Here is a 20,345-nt window from a genome sequence, read left to right on the forward strand (position 1 = left end):
GAATTTGAGTATGGTGATGCTGTGCCCATCGTGGGAAGCTTTGAAAGAGGAAGAATAAGCTGGTGAGGCTGGTGCTTCCTGGGTTTTAGGTAGGGTTGAACGTTTAGAGCGAAGACAGGCATTTCCATCCGTCTCTGTATTTCCAGATCTTGTCACATTCCACAAGGTAGATATTAATTACCCTAGTTTCACAGCTGAGAAAACTGAATTTGCCCTAACAAGAGACCAAAGTGGGAGCTGAACCTTGGCAGTAATTGACTTCAAAACCCAGATCTGTAATCTGTTTGCTGCCTTTAATTTCTTAAATTTAACGACATGCTATTTCCCCGTGTTTAACCACCATTTCTGATTCATTCACTATCCTGCCGTTTGTCAGTTACGAAAGAACCAAGTAAATAAAAGCAAACCCCTCCTGCTCTGCAGAAGCAAGACAAGGTCTGTTCTAGTCTGGAGAGCCCCGCGCACTCCCCACGAAACTGCGCAAACCGCTCTATTCGCGCTCCCAGACGACCTCTCGCGAGGCCTTCCCTTCGCATCCAGAAACCAGATTTTGCACTTCAACTGGGCTTTTACCTCTGCTGTCAGAGACCTAAGCGGGAAAACGTTGTGCCTGGTTCAGACCACGCTCAAGGCGGCAAAAGGACACGCCTTCATGCACCCAACCGCACGTTTTCTAAACCCAGCTGCGGACACTTGACCTCAAAGATGCTTTCAGCGGGGATGATATCAGTTCAGTTCAGTTCAGTCGCCCAGTCGTGTCCGTCTCTTTGCGACCCCATGGACTGCAGCAAGCCAGGCCTCCCTGTCCATCGCCAACTCCCGAAGCCTACTCAAACCCATGTCCATTGAGTCGGTGATGCTATCCAACCATCTCATCCTCTGTTGTCCCCTTCTCCTCCCGCCTTCAATCTTTCCCAGCATCAGGGTCTTTTCCAATGAGTCAGTTCTTCCCATCAGGTGGCCAAAGTACTGGAGTTTCAGCTTCAGCATCAGTCCTTCCAATGAATATTCAGGAATGATTTCCTTAGGATGGACTGGTTGGATCTCCTTGCAGTCCAAGGGACTCTCAAGAGTCTTCTCCAGCACATTTCAAAAGCTGCTGCTGCTAAGTCGCTTCAGTCGTGTCCGACTCCGTGCTGAGTGCAAATCCTTGCTTGTCTTCCGCGCGAAGGCGAAATGAACGTCACGTGGTCCGGGGCGGGGACATAGGGCCCGCCCTCGAAAGTCCAGCCCCCGGACGCCGGAAGCGCCGGTGCGGCTCTACAGACGCGGGAGGCTCCGTGCCCTCGGACCATGGCGACCCAGGCGAAGCGCCCTCGGGTAAGTCACGGCGGGCGGCGGCGGTGCACCCCTTTCCGCCGCGCCACGCCACTCTCCCGCCCTCCTGGCGCGCGCACTCTGCGCCGTGCCGCGAGTTATTCGCCGCTCTTCGCGTCTCCTCCCCAACCCCGGGCCTTCCTCCGCGCGCGCGCGCCCCCGTCTTCTCCGCCCTCATCGAGCTCTCCCGGGCGGGGCCGCGCCACTGCGCTTGCCTGTCTTAGGTGGCCGGGCCTGCGGGCAGCGACGAAGACCCGGCCCCGGTGGCCAGCTTCCTGAGCTGGTGCCAGCGGATGGGACTGGAGCTGAGTCCCAAGGTGAGAGGGGACCTGGGGGAGGTGGGTGCAGCGGGGAAGCGGGCGCGGGCCAGCTCTGAGCGGCCATTCTCTCTGCTCAGGTGGCGGTGAGCCGGCAGGGCACGGTGGCCGGCTACGGCATGGTGGCCCGGGAGAGCGTGCAGCCCGGTGAACTGCTGTTCGCGGTGCCGCGGGCCGCGCTCCTGTCGCAGCACACCTGCTCCATCAGCGGCGTGCTGGAACGAGGTGGGCACGCCGACAGGGGTGGAGAGATGCTGAGTTGGGCCCGCGGGGTCCCTAATCTCCGTGTCTCCCCCAGAGCGAGGCGCGCTGCAGAGCCAGTCGGGCTGGGTGCCGCTGCTGCTGGCGCTACTCCACGAGATGCAGGCCCCGGCCTCGCTCTGGCGCCCCTACTTTGCGCTCTGGCCCGAGCTGGGCCGCTTGGAGCACCCCATGTTCTGGTGAGAGCCGTAGGAGGGGCTGGGGAGCGCCAACACCGTACGTTGCCTGGCTCGAACCGCTTGCCCTTGGGACACGGGTGCCAAGCGCTAGTCTCGGTAGATTGGGTGAAGAACCTGGGCGGGGGTGTCACTGCAGGCCAGAGGAGGAGCGCCGGCGATTGCTGCAGGGCACAGGCGTACCTGAGGCCGTGGAGAAGGATTTGGCCAACATCCGCAGCGAGTATTATTCCATTGTGCTGCCCTTCATGGACGCCCACGCCGATCTTTTCAGCCCCAGGGTCCGATCTCTGGAACTCTACCGCCAGCTCGTGGCTCTTGTGATGGCCTACAGGTCAGTGAGTAGAGCCTTGCAAAGGACTCTCTTCTTTAGAACTCTGTTGAGTGACCAGAAGGGAAAGAACAGTGAGCCCCACCCCAACACTGGGCTTTAGCCAAGTTCTCTCTGTGGCAGCTTTCAGGAACCACTGGAGGAAGAGGAGGATGAAAAGGAGCCAAACTCCCCTTTGATGGTGCCTGCTGCAGACATACTAAACCATTTAGCCAATCACAATGCCAATCTAGAATACTCTCCAGTGAGTGGATCCCTCCCAGTTCTTGTTTCTGTGCCTTGATGCTTGGGCATTTGAATCGAACCAATGTCTTCTTCATGCTGGCCTGGCAGTTGAGCCAAATGGGCTCAGTTCTCCTCATACTAGAAATGAGTAGGTGAAATTAGTTCCTCCGCTATGTACTCTGCTTGCATATTACAGTGAAGTTCTCTGAACACTAAAACCCTCAAAGAAAGTTGGGGTTAATCCTCTGCTAAACCTGCGCCATCGTTGTTTTGGTGCTTTAGGTCTGTTCTGTGCAGTGCCAGTGAGCTGGGATTGTGTCAGGGCCCTGTGGACAACAATCTGGAACAGCCATAGCGTCAGTACTTTTCAGAAGAGGGGATGTTCCTAAGAAAGGGTTCAAGATGATACCAGGACTGTGTTTATATCTATTTGCTAAGTGGAAAGTTGCAAGAAAAGATGTAAGTTTACGGAGTTAAAAGTTAGGAAATGGCTGTTATTTTTAAAACCTTGTCTCCATTTGCTGTTCCTGCTGGGTTGGCTTTTTTGCAGAGCTGCGCATATCTTAGTTACCCAACCAGGGATTGAGTCCTAACCTCTGAACCACCAGTGAATTTCCTTTGATCTGGGTTTTTTTTTTTTGGCTGCACTGTGCGGCACATGGGATCTTAGTTCCCCAAGCAGGGATGGAACCCATACCTTGCTGCAGTGGAAGCTTGGAGTCTTAACCACTAAGACACCAGGAAATCCTTAATTCATTTTTTAAAGCTAGCAACTTTTTGAAGTGCTTGAGATGACTGAGCAGAGGTTTCACCTACTAAAGCATTGGGCTGTTTAGACTTTTACAAGCCTCATTTGTTTTACTCTACAGCACAGGATCTTAACTAATAGTAGCATGTTGGTAGGTACAGCATCAGTCTCATCGCTGAACTATACCCATTGGAGGAACTATACTTTCCTAGGAGTGAAGTCATATTCTTAGGGGTGGCCCGGAAAGGGCTTGACCCCAGCTTCTGAACCCTTCCACCCCAGACTTGCCTTCGGATGGTGGCCATTCAGCCCATTCCTAAAGGCCATGAGATCTTCAACACTTACGGGCAAATGGCTAACTGGCAACTGATTCACATGTATGGTTTTGCTGAACCATATCCTGACAACACGAATGACACAGCTGACATTCAGATGGTGACTGTTCGTGAAGCCGCGTTACAGGGTGAGTGGTTTAGCTCACGCTGGTGTATGTGTCTATCCTTGCCCACTTTTTGTGGACTAAGGAGAAATGAGGTTTTGGGTTTACCAAGATTTTCACACCGGTACTTTTCTATCTATAGGAACAAAAGTTGAAGCTGAAAGGCTCCTACTGTATGAACGCTGGGATTTCTTATGCAAATTGGAGATGGTAGGGGAAGAGGGAGCCTTCGTGATTGGGCGTGAAGAGGTACTGACTGAAGAGGAACTGGCCGCTACACTCAAGGTAAATGCTCAAAATGAGTATTTAGAGCTAGATGAGAGGAAAGGTGGCCTGGACAGAATACACGCACATGCTGCCGGGATAGGCCAGCTTCTCTGAATCAGTTTCAGAAACATGCAAGTATTACATCCTACTTAAAAGGGCCCCATGGTTGCTTCTAGGTACTGTGCATGTCTGCTGAGGAATTCAGAGAGTTTAAAGACCAGAATGGATGGGAAGATGATAAAAGCGAAGACAGCCTGACAATTACAGACATCCCCAAACTCAAAGCATCATGGAGACAGCTTCTTCGGGACAGTGTTTTGTTGACCCTGCAAACTTATGCCACAGACTTGAAAACTGAGCAAGATTTACTCAGCAACAAGGAGGTCTATGCGGCACTTAGCTGGAGGGAACAGCAAGCCTTACAGGTGCGTTACGGTCAGAAGATGATTCTACACCGGCTGTTGGAGCTGACACGTTAGCAGGCTCCCTTCTGCCTGACGGAGTATCCCGAAGAGGAACTTCATGCTAAGCTAGTATGCACTGATGCTTGGAAAGAAGTAAAATTTGGATCTTTTGCTTTGTGTTTTGTACTAATACCAAAAGGAAAAGCAGCAAAATTGTTAACAAAATAGGATGAACTCCAAGGTAAGAGTGACAAGCTGAAGGATCAGGAGCAGACTTGTGAATTGCTGCTGTTGCTAACACTGATAAACTTTGTAACTGTTTTGTTATCAAGTTTGAACCAAAGCAGAAATGTGACAGTGACACATTTTGTTGCCGTCTAGCATTTAATGACAGGGAGCTTGAAAGTAGACCTGGTAAGTCCATCTTGAGCAGCCACTTTCCCTTTTTTACAAAACTTCCTGTTGGAGGATTGAGTAAGCTATGTTACTGGAACTCTGAGCAGTTATTTTAATTCCTTAGCAGCCTAAGATACCAGTGACATACAAGCCCCCATGTAAGATTTCTATTTATCTTGTATATATTTCAAGTGGGATAAATATAAAATATGTACCTACTCCTATTCCTTTTCTTTTAAAAATTATATCAAAACGCCATGAAGGTCTATTTTTAAAACTGGCATTTTGAATTTAACCACAGAAACCTGGTGCAATTAACTTTTAGAAAGGAAAAGGAAAACACTACACAGAAATCACTTCCTTATTTAAAGATGCTACATTGGGAGTGGAACCTAGCATTCAGCAAAAGTTGGTGTTCCCCAATGGGAAGGCTGGGTGGTCCACTTTCCTCCTCACCACCAGCACTGGCTGCTACTGAGAAAGGCACAGTGGACTCGTGTGTGTCATAACTTTAATATTTGACTACAGTATGCATACACATAAAAGAAGTAGGGAGGCTAAAGTCCAGGAACTAGAAAGGCTACAAAATACAACACATGGACCAATACACTTACAAAACATTCAAAATCCTTACAAAAGGGGCTGTATTGGTCCTTTTGACTTGGTTGTTGAACTCAGCCTGTATGGCCATTCATTGGGATAATGGGGAAGGGCAATTCATACTATTTGGCTCCTTTCTGCACAATTACTGTAATGAGAGATGGGGGAGCTTTAGGCCTGGTTTGGCTTCCCTTTATAAAAAGTGTCTCACAGGGCCCAAGAGGGTGTGTTCTCCAGCAGGATAGAGAAAATGATGCTCTCCCAGCAGCAAGCTGTAGATGTGGGGAAGAGGTAAAATAAAAAACCCATGGGATCTCAAATGTGAACTCTGCACATGTTCCTAGCATACCAGATTCTACACATCCACATTTTTTAAAAACTGGGTGATTTTCAAGGTCCCTGTCTGTATATATTTTTAAAGTTACACAATATTTAAACTGGCTTTCTTGCTATTCTTTGGGACACCTGGAATGTCAGAAGAAATGGTGCTGTGCCCCACCCCCATTCCACCCCCAGACAAGTGCATGGCATCAGCAGCTCCTTCCATTATAAATTGGGCAGGTACCAGTTTACCTACTTGCCTTGAACACATTTTGCACAAACCCAAGAAGTTTCAGACAAAGGTTTTCTCTTTCATATATTTACACAAGTTCAAAATGATATTCACAGCATCTTCTAAATTTTGGCCAAGAGTCAAAAAAAATGCATTTAAACTTTGGAACGTGTCCACATAGACAGGTAGCTGACCCAAACAGTAATTGGGGCAGATACCCAAGAACCAAAGGGCCGGCAAAGTCAGGAAGAGCTGAAAGGATCTTCAGCCAGTTTATGAACTTGGTACAGTGGGACCTCCAGGCAGACACATTTACAACAGAGATGTGGTTCCATCTAACTGGCACCTGTCCCTTCCATTACTTGCTGAGCCTGCTTTTGTCCCATGCAGCACTGTGCGACGGACTGGAATAACCTGAAGAATGAAGACAAGTACAAGCTGGTGAGAAAAATTCAGGCTTGACGAAACCTTGTGTCTTACTAATTTTGGCTACTACTCCCTTCTTAATCACCCACCCAAGCTAAAGCCATCAAATGATTATTTCTCCTGTCTTAAGACTGAAACAATGAAAAGAATTACTTTTGACTCACTTTTCAATTTCTGGGGCACAGTGTACAAATTCATGGTTCCAGAATTTAAATGCTGGATTTTTAATCAGCTCAATGAAGGTAATAAGAAGACCCCAAGGATGTGGCCTATTTACAATCAACCGTTCCAAAAGAACCCTGGAGAATGGAAGAAAAAGTTGATCAATGCACAGGAAAACACCAGATCATGACCACTTCTCCACTTAGACCACTTAGAAAAGGAAGGTGGATATACAGAATAGTTAGCATAAATAGATCCTAGAATTACATAAAGTAGGTTTGAACCCCACCTCTTCCCATTACTGAGCCTAGAAAACTAAGGTAAATAGATTACATGGCACAGAGAAGATAATCACTTAATACATACTCAAATAAAGAATTTTAATACTACTAGTACACATGTAAACTGGGGGTGATGATTCTTCTGAATGGCAGTCAGTATTGGCTTAAATATTCACATCCTTTGACCTAACCAACTGTACTTCTAAATTTATCCTAAAGACGTAATAAAGCACAGGAACAAATACGTGAGTACAAGGATGTTCACTGATGCTTTATATATAATCACTAAAAGGACTTTTATCATCTGAACATCTAATAATACTAATTTTTAGTATATAAAACTAAGGAATATTAATACCTAGAAGCTAATAATAGGTGAAGGGGCAGGTTTAACAAGTCTGGTTCAGTTCTTTAAGTTTGCCTGTATCTCTCTCACTAGGATGTACCCATTTCCTAATCTGCAAATGCTATGTATAGTCCAAGCAATCTGCAATAGATGCCTAACTATTGTTAGTAAAACACAAGTATGATCCTGTTACTTCTCTTGCTTAAAACCTTACAACCTACAGGTAATAAAGACAAGTTTAAGCTCTTTAACATGAACTTTGAAAGGCCTGATGCTTCAGGACTCAGGTTAAATAAGCTAACAACACTTGAGAAAAATCCCTAATCCATAAAAATAATGGTACCTTGTGTTGAAAACTACTTTTCGGTTTCAACAATGATTAGTAATTCTGTGTGTGTGGTTTTTTTTTTTTCTTTTGGTGCCCATCAGACTAATTTTCAGGAGGGCAGGAACAAAGTCCTTTTGTTCACAACTATTTAACACATGGGCTTCTCAGGTGGTTCAACCGTGAAGAATCTGCCTGCCTGTGCAGATGCAAGAGATGTGGGTTCCATTCTTGGGTTGGGAAGATCTCCTGGAGAAGGAAAGGCTATCCACTCCAGTATTCTTGTCTGGAGAATCCCAGTATTTGTCCAGTGTTCTTGTCTGGACAAAGCAGCCTAGTGGGCTACAGATAGGGTCTCAAAGAATCAGACATGCCTGAACACAAAAGTATTTAACACAGATACTCAGTGAACATGGAATGCATAAGAAAAACACTCAGAATTCATAATAAAAGGGAAGAGATTCCATTTAGAAACTCCAAAAAACAGACTTCTGTCTTACCTTGTGATCTGTTCTTGAATAGCTTCAGTGTTGGCCTCTGCAAAAAGGTACAGCATGGTACAGCTGAAGTAGTGAGTGTGGCTATTTGGGTACCGCAGCTGATTTGCAATTGCATTCAAGAAGAGATACCGACCTAGAAATTAAGACAGCATAGCGAGAATTTGTTCTTCAAAGGCTGAATCATTCTGACTGGCTAGGGTCTGGATTTCTGATAAAGGCTCTCACGTTATCCTTTAGTTTCAACCAGTGGGACTTGGACCCAAAGAGTTTTCATTTCTGTGGGTTTTACATCACTATTTTCCACATTAAAAATTTTTTTAGTTGAAAACTATTTTGAGAACTATTGCATATTAACATGTTAATAAAAAATTTAAGTATTTTCCCCCAAAAAACTTTATTATTATAGAGTGTCAATGTTTTACATTCTGCTGGATTCTCATTTCTGCCCTTTTGTTCAGTCTGTTCCAGTATGGTATTTCATTCATGTAGCCTCTGGAAACCTTCACTGTACACTAGTAACAAAATGAGTGAGTGAAAAAAAGCAAATGTTTCATTATGAAAATAGTTTTGACCTCACAGTCCCTCTTTAAGGGGTTTACCTTGGGGATAACCCACCAAGGGTTCCCAGTCTCTACTTTGAAACTGGCATCATCTTAACTGGATTTGGTTGTTTGTGTCTGCTTGGTATTACTCACAGCTTCAACACTGCTTTGGAGACTACCCTCTTTTTTTGCTGTTGGGCTCTGGATGCAGTGGTATTCACCTGTGTTAAATCTTTGATTTTTAAGCTGTCTCAGACCCTCCCCCCAACCACAAATATGCAAGTAGTATATACTTAAAATTAGCCTCTCAAGGATCCATAGTGGAGTTAAAAAGCCAAGACAAGCAGGACTGTATAGCTGGTCACCACCTACATGGGTCTCTATTACAATGAATACAGAACACCACAAGATGTAGTTCAAGCAAGCGAGATACAGCCTGCACCAGAAATTATAATGTGAACATTTTGCAAAGCAGATAGGGGGAGTCCTATTCATTAATCTTTCTTTACACATGGAATATGTAACATACTGCCTGGCAAAGAGGCACCAATAACGCTGGAATAAAAAGCAGGCTAGCAAAACAAGTGAGCCTATATTTAAAGAGAGGCTAGTAAAAAAGAATGTTTATTTTCACACTAAAAAAAAAACAACAATACACTCGTATATACTGAAATATTAACTGATGTGGTAAGGATTCTGGATGGTTTTTTACCCCCTTTATGCTTTTCTGTGTTTTCTGCATTGAACAGATACTACTGAATTAAAATAATCAGCCAGACCTATAATCATATTGACAGAAAATTCTCTATTGTGGCTTAAAGTATTTTTAGGACCAGACTATGACCAAATACACAGGAAACTTGACTCAGAACTAGCTGGCTCCACTCACCTTCAGTGTCCAAATCCACAGCCAGGTTCTGGAAGATGTCCATGTGAGCTGAGTGCGTGATGGTGCTCATCGAAGGTGTGCTGCCCTTGTTGTGGATGTGTGCAATGGCCTGAGTCCCTACATAGAGCACCAGTGCATTAATGAGCTGGAGGTTGTAGCGATTACCAGGCTCATTGGATACCTAAGTGAACAAAACAGAAAGCTCCTGACTTACTCGCACCGATAGTTCTAAGAATCCTTTTTATGACTTGCAGAGAAAAGCTGAACTGCTCCCCATATTCTGTGTGACTTAAATTTTAGAAATTTGCTTTGATTTTGTATGGTTATGTAACAAATACACAGATGCTCAAGGAGAGTACGTCAATAAAGAGAGATATGATTTCCCTTGGGAAACCAAAGCTTTAACAGTTACCAGCACAAAAATAAAGTTTATAAAGTCAAAATATGCATTATCTCACTTATTTTTAAAAAAACTGAAGAGGGAAAAAAGATGTGGTTTCTTGGTATGGGAAGACTGGAAAAATAATACAGCATCAATCATTTTCTATACAGCAAACTGAATCAGAATCCATTTTAGAAGAGTCTTATTAGAGTATGAGAGTGATTATCAGCAATCTAGTCTTACAGAAAACCAGTCCATTCCCTGGCTGCCTCTTCCAAGATTATGCTATAGATGTATAAGATAAATATATGTACTTCTGCTAAAATGTACAATATAATCTCATCCAACCATTAAAAATGACAATGTGCTTTAACCTTTAAAGCAGGTTGAAATGAGACCATGCATAGGACTAACTATGCATATAACGTATTTTCTATGAAAGACACAACTAAGAATTTCAGTCAAACCAATTAACCTGTAGGTTGCTGCGCAGATCAGACAGGAAAGTGACGGGTGATCGAGTTTTAAGATAGGAATCCAAATCCTTTTTGAACTGAGGTGGCATCACTCCAGTAAAATTGGTGAGAATCCGGGGAGCGATGTTAATTTCACTCAACATATCCACCTGCCACAAACAAATACAAGAATTAGAATCAGAAGCATTTGTAGGGCCTTAATAGCAAACTGTCTCTATGTCAGAAAGTTGTTTATATAAAATTTTGTCTTGAAGAGTATTCAATTGTTTAAAAACATTTTATTGAAATACAGCAATTTATAATGTGTTAATTTCTGTTACACAGCAAAGTGTTATTAATTAGAAGAAATAGATTACTCAAAGGTACCTATATACAAAATGATAGTAATTTCTCATTCTATACTATTTTATCCTTCTTACAATAAGGCACAATAGGTATCTTTTGTAGAAGTCTAGTTTAAAATACAGAATGATATTCTTTGCTCACCAAGAGCCCTACTCTTTGAAAAGATATCCCAGCAAAGTAAGACACCATATTCTCTACTTAAAAAAAAAAAATTCCATGTGACAGAAAAGAGTAAAAAATACATAAAAATTACAGTAGCCATGTAAGGGTGGTATGATCTTAAAAACAGTCCCTTCTCACTTTTATTTTGACAGTTTAAACAAAATGCAAGTACACACCTATGAAATGTGGCGTTACTAGTGTCTATTCTGCAGTGCTGTGCCGCTAGGGCCACCCAACAAATGACTGGCCCAATACCTAGGTGGAGGTTCTGTAAATACAGCTGAATTTAACATCAAAACTGAAAACAGCAACTAGACAAATACTGTGAACCAATATCCAGCAGCAGTCTCATACTTTATCAGGTTTAATAACATAACTGCTTCCCCCCAAAGAGCATCGTTCTGTAACAGGTAACTTGTAGGTATGTGTGTGCTGGGGGCAGCATATACCTCTCTTAGCAGAGAAAGGACTAAAATACTAACATACAACTTTCTTTTCCTTAAACTATTTAGAACTTTACCTTCAGATTAGGAGTGAAGGGGTCTGGGAGCCTCATGTTTCTTGGGAAGGCACTCAGGATCAGATTTCTTAGCTGGATACAGTTAGGTGGGATCACGTCACAGAATCCATAATGGTAATCACAAAGGAACTCGGGAAAATCATGCAAAAGAACTAGCAGCACCCTTAAAGTGCCCTATTTTTCAAAAACAAGAAAAACATTGGCTGTTTCCACAGTAAGTAAGCGAACAAGAATAACATTTTTACTATTATAAATATAACTGAAGGGAGGGGAAAAAAGGCAAAACTAGGTACCCAGAGTTTACAAAAAATACAACTTACCGAAACCCAAACAAAAAAGAAAATCTGAATAGCCCTTTATAATAAAGAAGTTAAATATTTGTTAAAACTCTTTCCTCAAAGAAACTCTAGGGCTGGCTTTACTGCCAAATCCTTACAAATATTTAAAGAAAAATTAATACTATTCAATCTTAATACAAAAAGATTTTCCAACCCCTTCAATAAAAGTAGCATAACTTTGATCCCAAGATGACATGAAAACTAAAAACAAAAAAAAACATAAAGTCAAAATGGAAATCAGTGATACATCACAACCAAATGATCCACAAATGAATGCAATGGCAGTTTAACAATCTGAAAACTAATGGACTAATAACATTCACAAAAAAACACATGACCTTGAGTTCAAGAAAGCATCCAATAAAATTCAATACTCATTTTAATGATTTTTAAAACTATCAGTAAATTATGATTAAAAGGGCATTTCCTTAACCAGAAAATGGTACCTACAAAACTACAGATTTATAAAAACATTATACAACTTCACAAAAACATCAATATCTGGGAATAAGTCTAAGGGAAGTAAAATTAAAGACCTAACAACTAAATGGAGATACACATGGGTTGAAAGGTTCCATATTATTAAGGCATCTATTTTCTCCAAGTTGATCTACATATTCTGTGAAATCTCAATCTAAATCCCAGAAAGTTTTACAAGTGAAGCTAATTGCAAAGGTTTATGGGACTGCAAATGATACAGAATAGCCAAAATGGAGTACAAGAAAGCAAAGTTGAACAAGATTTTGCTCTACCTGATTACTCTACCTTTACAGTAAGTCTTACCATTAAGACCTTTTGATCCTGGGCTAAGAACAGATCAACAGATAAACTAGAGAGATGCCCATACACAGTCAACTAGATCATACAGCTACTAAATCAACTGGTCAGTTTGACTACACTGAATTTAAAGCATCCATCCCTCAAAAAACACATTACTTTTAAGGGAGTGAAAAGGCAAGCTACAGGAATAGGAGATGTCTGAATATACATAATCAGATGGCTTACATCCAGAATACATAAGAATCCTAAAAAAGAAGAAAAACCCAGATAATCCCAAAGGGATATGAGCACAAGGATGGAAGAGGTACATCATCAAAGGCGGATACCCAACTGGCCAATCTACACACAAAAATCTTATTAAGAAATCAAGGAAATGCAAATTAAATCCCACAATGAGATCCTTCTGCACAACTGCCAAAATGACTAAAATGAAAAACAGACAATTTCAAGTATGTTAAGTATGGGGAGAAACAGTCTAATGCGATTCTGGAAGAGTTAACTGGTGCACACACTGATATATAAACATCAAGCACTGGTTATACAAATTACGTTCAACTTTTGCACTTTCCTGAATATGTGTTATACTTTAAAAGCTTAATAAAACCAAAATTAGCCCTCATATACTGCCAGCTGAAGTATTTTTCAAGTGTTTTAAACTGCTTTGAGTGTTAGGTTTTAATTATTCTAATTTTATAACTTCAAATTAATTACCTTGTAGAGGATTTGCATAGGTTTGGTGAGTTCCACATTTCTAAGGAAAGGCGCTAAATATTTGAATAAATCAATCAGTAACTGTGCATACATAGGCCATCCCTGAAAGAAAGAAACATATGGGTCATAATCACACTCAGCTGCTGTCCTGCCACCAAAAAGGTTGCCCAAGCAACTACACTGTGACTATTATTTTCTTCATAAACCTCTCTTAAAGACTGACTGGCATGAAAAAGGAGTAAGCAAAATAATGCAGATAATGGGAAATGATATTTGAAACAAACTGGCTCCAGAAATTCCAGGATATATAGGTCCTTCTGCCTGCACCAAATAGGGGAAGGATGTTTCAGCCAGAACACAAATCACCCAGCCAACTAAGAAACTCACGTTTTCTTAATTTCTTCAAGTCCTGGATCTCAACTATTTATTTTTCCCACGTTCAATTCCTCAACTCTTAGCAAATAACCTCATCCAATTTACAACATGAATCCTTTATTTTCACCCAAATTTGGCCTGCTTACCATATTCCAGTTATACCAATTATGTGCACTTTGGGTAGATTTTATTCAGTATTGTTCTTCCTCCTGGAACACACTTATTCACCAAATACCAAATCCATTTAAGGATTATTTCACCTTTTTTTTTTTAAAAAACCAAACACATAGCAGTCACATTTGTCTTCTGATCTGAAGGGTCAATCAAAGGTACTTCCTTAGACTCATCTGCCATTTAATTGCAAGATGAGAGAGAAACGTTATCATATAACTGTGTTTATTCACAATTATATGAAAAACTCATCTCAAATTTTATCTTAATTCTTCAAATATAGTAGAGACCAGTGGTCCTCAACCCTGAATGTATGAGTCTTCAGTATTTAGAGTAAGAACTTGTAAAAGTGGCAGGTTCCCGAGTTCCATTACTCAAGAGTTTTATAGAACTGTCTACAGAGGGGCTTTAGGGTCTCAACATTTTTTGGAAAATCCCTTACAAGGCTGACATAAGGTGACTCATGACAACTTGGAGAAGCCGTATGCTAATCATTGAGGAATGGCTTTCAGGTCAAGTACCTGTTATGCCTCTCCCCGTGACCTGACTCGACTCTAAATGTAAGGACTCCCAACTAAGCCTGAAAGAAGTACAGTGACCACTGAATGACTAAGAATGCTAATAAGTCCCAGGTAGTTACAGTCTTCATCTGTAGGAGATAAACTGCAGCCACACCTTCTGCTGTGGCGTGTGTGCCAGCATTCTTGCAATAAATATCCGATGGGAGATCAGTTCAAGCCAAGCATACACAAAGCCAGGAGCTTTGGTAGGCCTCAAAATGTGGAATGTGTTGCTGAAAGAAGAAAACCTTAGTCAGAAGCACAGTCCAACTTAAAAAAAAAAAAAAAAAAAGACTAGAAGTAGACAATATGCAAGCTGCATGGTGAATCAACATGCTTCTAACCCACAGAGTTCTTCTCAAATTTTATGACACTAAAACAGCAATCCTTAACATTATTATTTTCAATAACTCACCAGAAAGCTGTAAGTGTCTGGAAATTAATGGTTTCCAACACATGCTCAGGTGCATTGAGTTCCAAGAGCAGCATGATAAAAATTCGATGGTAGGGAAGTTGCTGAAATTCACTTTGCCGAACATCATGATCCTGTAGGAGAACTCCCACTACTATACCAAGGACCTATAGGGCACATAGATTATACAGCATGTAAGTCATGAAGACAGTTCATTTACCAATCTGTAGTCATGCTTCACACCTTTCATTCTTATGCCTCACATGGAAGTAAATAGAAAATTATATACTGGTAGCCAAAGGGACCACACATTGGTTTGATTTGCCCTGTACTTTTATATGTTTTCTCTGAATTTCCATAACCATGGACCAGACATGTACACAAATTTTTCTAAAGCTCTAGAAGTCAGCATGGTACATATTTTATCCTGTTTACACAACCAACCTAATTTTTCTGGTCTGACATTGGAGAAGGAAATGGCAACCCACTCCAGTATTCTTGCCTGGAGAATCCCATGGACGGAGGAGCTTGGTGGGGTACAGTCCACAGGTCGCAAAGAGTCGGACACGACTGAGCGACTTCACTTTCACTTATAAAGCTTACAGGAGGCAAATGATGTATACTTCTCTTGGCATTTAGGAGATGGGAGGTCAGATATGCTGTTAGGTTGCAGAAACATTGCAGAACTATCCTGCACTCCACTTGATTTCACCACTGAAGAGCAGGGGACGTGAAACCCATTTGTAACTACCCAAGACCAAAGTCTAAGTTCATTTTTGTACTATCTTAAAATTCAAATTACCAGGAATTCTACTGCAGAAATCAAAGAAAAACTCTGTTCTTTTTCAGAAAATCAAAGACAACTGCAATGTCACTCATGGTATCTGAGTTGTCAATCTTATGTTATCAATGGAGATGTCTAGCCATCCCATTCACAGTTAACTCTGTACTTGGGGGCAAATCTTATACTACCCTAAGTCTCTTCTAATGTAGTCATTACCAAACAGTAACACACTGAAAATACCATATACCTTTTTGTTTTGAGAGAGGGTGTCTTTCAGTTAAGGCACCATACTCTTCTAAAATTCGGTGATTATGTTTACTTATTATCTATGAATTTAATTTCCGGACAGAAAGTGGGATAGTACAAAATGTTTTGAGGGCCCTGTAGGGTTGAGAACCACTGATGCAGACTTCAAGTGTGCAAAAGTCTAAGGCAAGAAAGGATTTCAGACCTTATTCAGCAGATTAATCTTTGTGACAGTGTTGGTGGCCTCCCCTGAGTGCTTTACTAGCAGTGCAATGAGTCGGACAAAGGCATCCAGGTTGTGATAGCACTTGGCTCGGATCATGGTGGGATTAGCAGCAGGATTGTGCTGCTGCTCTGCCTGAGCACGGTAACTGATTTCAACACACATTTCAGTACACAGACGAAAGAACCTTGTTATGAGGTCATCAGTCTTCAGGATTCCTTGCTGGTGCATCTACCAAGGGAACAAAAACATTAGAAGGCAGGATGAGATAACACACATGAATAAACGTTTAATTTTCATGCTAAGAAGTATTCTCTCATTTAATCCTATTGTCACATTTCTAACTGTTACTTTGTAAAACAGTAGAACCCATAACAGAATTCCATCAATTCTGACAGAAAATGAGAAGATAATAACAGGGCAATTTTAAACAAGCAGTCCATAGCCAATAATTTCAAAAGTTAACTATGCAAGTTAAACCACCTTTTTAGTAACCCATTAAGTCATATTAAGACATTATGGTCAATGTGTATTTCCCCCAAGTAAGAGATTAAGTTACATATACTTTATTTCCTCACAAAATTTAAGGTAATTTCTTCCATCCATCTGACTTAACCAAAAACAACAAAATCTTTGAAATTCCAACTACTTGTACTAGGAAAATCAAGTAATAATTTATACAGTAAGTAGGTACCAAATTAAAATGCTCACAGATCATACCCAGCTATTTTAATGTAAATTAAAATAAAGTGAAAAGGGTAAGTTTATTTAAAAGAAAGGATAAGTCCAAATTTTACGACATAATCTGGAAGTTAAGCAGAGAAGTTATTTGGCTAGTACAAGAAGAAAAAGAAGACAGTGTAAAAAACATTAAGGCTGCAGAGGGAGGTCAGTGCTTACTAAGCAATGAAACCAAGCCCAGAATGAAAACTTGTTTTAAAAAGTTTCCAAGATAATGGTCAAGTTAACTGTCCCTTGATAAGTAATTAACACAGCTGAACTGATGTTAATAATACCCTAGGCAAAACAGATGGCCTGCAAAGGGACTTCTGTACAATAAAATCTAAAAAACTAAGTGGGGAGAAGAAATGAGGACAGACTGCTATGATCAAGAGGGAGCATAAGAGGAGAAAGGAATTCTCAAAAAGATTCAAAAGCACAGAAAAATATATTATCTTTTTCAAATGAAGAGAAGAAACAAGAGCAAATAAGCCAAGAGGAAGAGCCGAGACAGGTGCCACATCCATACCCATGAAATATCAATGATCACAAAAACCAATTGATTTGAAATTCCTCCATCCAAATTGGAAATCAAACTCTAAGCATGCAGTAGCAGCTTTTCAATAGGGTATGTTTGATAATTCCTTGGATTCTTTTAAGGGAGAAACTTATTATGATGTAACTAAAAAAAATAATCATCTTGAAAAGTAAATCCAATTCCTAACAACTTCTAAAATTCAAACCAGCTCTTCCATATTCATTTGTCATAAAAATGAAAGTTAATTTGTATCTTTCTTTGGTGGCACACCTAAGTTTTGGTCTCAGTTTGAAGAAATACAATGGTCAAAATGCAGAAATAAGCTATTTTAGGAGACAGCTAATCTAATTAATTTAGAAAGATAAAAAGCACTACCATTTAAATACTTAAGTTTTTCTGTTATATTTTCAATTTTCTATTTTTTTGTTTTTTTTTTGGCTGTGTCTCGCAGCTTGCAGGATCTCAGTTTCCCAGCCAGGGACTGAACTCGAGACACCAAAGTGAAAGCACCAAATCCTAACCACAAGACTACCAGGGGACTCCTTATTTTACTTTTAAACATGGGCTGTTACAGAACTTTACTTAGCCCATAATCTCATCACTGCTGATAATCAAGCTGGTAAAATTACTATATACATCTGGCAGTTTTATTATTCATTATCTGGCCCACTGTATTCTGTAGCTGTGACAACTGAAATCAGATAAAAAGTACTAAAGGGGACAGCAAATGCTGACTTTACTGCTTAGTGACCAATGATGAGAAAATAAACAGTATCAATTTAACTGAGTAATGATGAAGGCATTTTTGGTTTACATGAGTATGGAGGTAACTGACCACAGGTACATAATACTGAGCTTTAATAATGGAGGCATCACACCCTACTTATGTTGAATAAAAAGCACCTTTCTTTCCAAAAGCTCTACCTGTCCAACAAACGCAGAGAAAGCTTTGGTACTGTCACGACCAGCTGCTGCTGAATGGTAGAGATTCACCCATTCCCTCAGAAGATACTCTGCCTTCTCCCTCAGGCCTGGAGGATCATCATACTCTGAGGCTTGAGAGATCCCAGAATGCATCATAAAGTTAGGGCCTCCATGAGCACGATCAATCATTGCTTCATAGTTGGATCGCACTACTTCCATCAGTTGGGGCAATCTAGTACAATAAATCCAGAATGAAAATCAGTCTACTCATGGTTGTGATTTCAAAGACATACAGTTGGAAATTTGCTTATTTAATAGAAACCACAAGAGTGATGATCATTTACCATTCCCATAATTAAACAAAACTATCCTCGGTTTTCTTTGTATCTGTTTACCCATGAGGACAAAATGTGCAAAATGACTGACTTCAGTTAAGTCACTCACTTGTTGACCAAAAAACGCCCAATGAAATGGAGCTGATGTCCGTGGTCAAAAAATTATTCACTGCATGCCCACTATGTGGCATGCTTTGTAGTACTTAATTCTCAACAGCTATTCAAGATATTATTTCCACTTTATATAAGAAACAAGCTTAGGGAGGATAAGTCAACTTGTCTAAAATCAGATTTTAAGCAGCTGAGCCAGGCCTTCAACAGAGGACTCTGACACCAAACCTAGTGCTGTATGTACTGGTCTGCAGCAAGAGGGCTTGGCAGCAGTTAGTTAAGCTTTCATATTTCAAGGGACAATATTAGGCCTCACCAAAGCTTACCATATGTTGTAGGTAAAGCTGTTATGTAACGGTAACGTTAGTAAGTCTACACACTCATTTCTAAAACTGCAGAATGCACAACAACCCCAAAACATTTCCTTCTCACCCTTCAGGAGCATTGCCTCTGGAGTGAGCATTAATCCTCATGAGGGTTTCAATGGTGTGGAACAGATCTGCCTCAGTAACGTGGGCAACACTCCTTTCATCCACCAGCAGTATTTTTACCAATTGCATAGCAAATGCCACAGCCATGTAGTTTAAACCATTCTCCATTGACTGGCAACACAGAAAGCACAATGTAAGAAAGATAGCACCGACAGGAAACACACTTCCCAGCTACCAGTCTCCTTTCCCGCTTAATTCTCTCCATACCTGAGCGAGGTGAAGATCATACTGTTGCATATTGACCAAATGATTGCGAATTAGCAACTCCACTGCCTCCACATTATATTTGTATTCATCCCGACACTCAATTAGGCACCTAGGAAAGTCAGTATTCCTTTATTCATAAAGGCTCACCCATACTGTGGATCAGGTGAAATAAAGGGCCTGCTTCATTCAGTGTTAACTTATTCCAAATTAAGGATGCCTTGAGTACCAACTGAAAATCAGTTTATCAGTTTCCAAGATTTAAAATAACCAATAACTAAGGAGAACAGATAACCCAGTGTTAAAAGTTTTGCTAAGTCTCGAAAACAAAGCATTCCATTTAAGACATATAATTCTCACTACTTAAAATTAGAAATTCTGTATGTTTGAATTTTACAAACAGGGCCATGTGGTGTGTGGGAAGGCAGTTGAATAAATCTTACTCTTCTAAGACAGGGACTGACCTTGTGATCTGTTTGTTACACCATGGAGACCCATATGCCCGGCCATCTTGAAGAGCTTTCAAGACCAAGAGGTGACATTCTCTGTAGCGAAGAAGGAGGTCAGCATCAGCACCACTGGTGGCATCCAGTAAGCCCTCTACAGCCTATTGAAGGAAAAAAAACATTTACTCAGACTCATGGAAAAGACAATACTCAGCCCAATAATCAAAGTCAATAACCAAACCTCAATACAAAGTACAATGTATCTTCTACAGCCTCAGTAAAGAATCTCTCCCCACACACCAAAACCCTTTCCACTTGCCTCACACACACCCTCTCCCAGTTCCTTCCAGTTTATACTTACTACATTCCTCACTGTCAGAAAAGGCTTTACTGTCCCAGCAGAGCCAAAACCCATTCTGGCCCCACACTCTGCCCCCCAACCAGTACTTAGATCAACTGTTCCTCAAAACCTAAGGGAATATCTTTTAAAGTTTCTTAAATAATCATAATTCCTGAAAATCTTACCTTTATAGGGAAAAAAAGAAGACTTCCCACTTTAAAATCTGTTAACTATTTGTAACACTCT

At 41.1% G+C, this 20,345-nt stretch overlaps 2 protein-coding genes across 3 annotated transcripts in view; one reads left to right on the forward strand and one right to left on the reverse strand.

Annotated features, from left to right (window-relative positions):
* Nucleotides 1–1,268: 1,268 nt before the first annotated feature.
* Nucleotides 1,269–5,073, forward strand: SETD6 (SET domain containing 6, protein lysine methyltransferase). The gene is made up of 9 exons (XM_068992786.1): nt 1,269–1,320; nt 1,542–1,634; nt 1,715–1,859; nt 1,933–2,074; nt 2,211–2,405; nt 2,526–2,646; nt 3,658–3,838; nt 3,957–4,099; nt 4,258–5,073. Exons 1-9 carry the CDS (start codon nt 1,294–1,296, stop codon nt 4,558–4,560), a joined length of 1,350 nt encoding a protein of 449 aa, XP_068848887.1. The 5' UTR covers nt 1,269–1,293; the 3' UTR covers nt 4,561–5,073.
* Nucleotides 5,074–6,022: 949 nt separating this feature from the next.
* CNOT1 (CCR4-NOT transcription complex subunit 1) overlaps nt 6,023–20,345 on the reverse strand; it is a 56,447-nt gene continuing 42,124 nt past the window's right edge. For both annotated transcript variants that reach the window (XM_068992683.1, XM_068992682.1), the window contains exons 35-48: nt 19,778–19,920; nt 19,317–19,425; nt 19,051–19,220; nt 18,173–18,404; nt 15,973–16,221; nt 14,741–14,904; nt 14,441–14,558; nt 13,220–13,321; nt 11,391–11,564; nt 10,363–10,512; nt 9,506–9,686; nt 8,075–8,207; nt 6,625–6,759; nt 6,023–6,448 (exon numbers count right to left, since the gene is read on the reverse strand). In XM_068992683.1, the coding sequence (XP_068848784.1) occupies nt 6,370–6,448; nt 6,625–6,759; nt 8,075–8,207; nt 9,506–9,686; nt 10,363–10,512; nt 11,391–11,564; nt 13,220–13,321; nt 14,441–14,558; nt 14,741–14,904; nt 15,973–16,221; nt 18,173–18,404; nt 19,051–19,220; nt 19,317–19,425; nt 19,778–19,920 (2,139 nt within the window). In that variant the 3' untranslated portion in view covers nt 6,023–6,369. The remainder of the gene's footprint in view (nt 6,449–6,624; nt 6,760–8,074; nt 8,208–9,505; nt 9,687–10,362; nt 10,513–11,390; nt 11,565–13,219; nt 13,322–14,440; nt 14,559–14,740; nt 14,905–15,972; nt 16,222–18,172; nt 18,405–19,050; nt 19,221–19,316; nt 19,426–19,777; nt 19,921–20,345) is intronic.

Source organism: Capricornis sumatraensis, chromosome 20 (assembly GCF_032405125.1).
Source record: "Capricornis sumatraensis isolate serow.1 chromosome 20, serow.2, whole genome shotgun sequence".
Lineage (NCBI taxonomy): Eukaryota > Metazoa > Chordata > Mammalia > Artiodactyla > Bovidae > Capricornis > Capricornis sumatraensis.

Excerpts from the sequence above, each read along its gene's own strand:
- SETD6 (XM_068992786.1), top strand. The coding sequence starts at position 1,294 with ATGGCGACCCAGGCGAAGCGCCCTCGG. Across the intron at positions 2,075-2,210 it reads TTGGAGCACCCCATGTTCTG|GCCAGAGGAGGAGCGCCGGC; the intron begins GTGAGAGCCGTA and ends GTGTCACTGCAG. Across the intron at positions 4,100-4,257 it reads AACTGGCCGCTACACTCAAG|GTACTGTGCATGTCTGCTGA; the intron begins GTAAATGCTCAA and ends GGTTGCTTCTAG.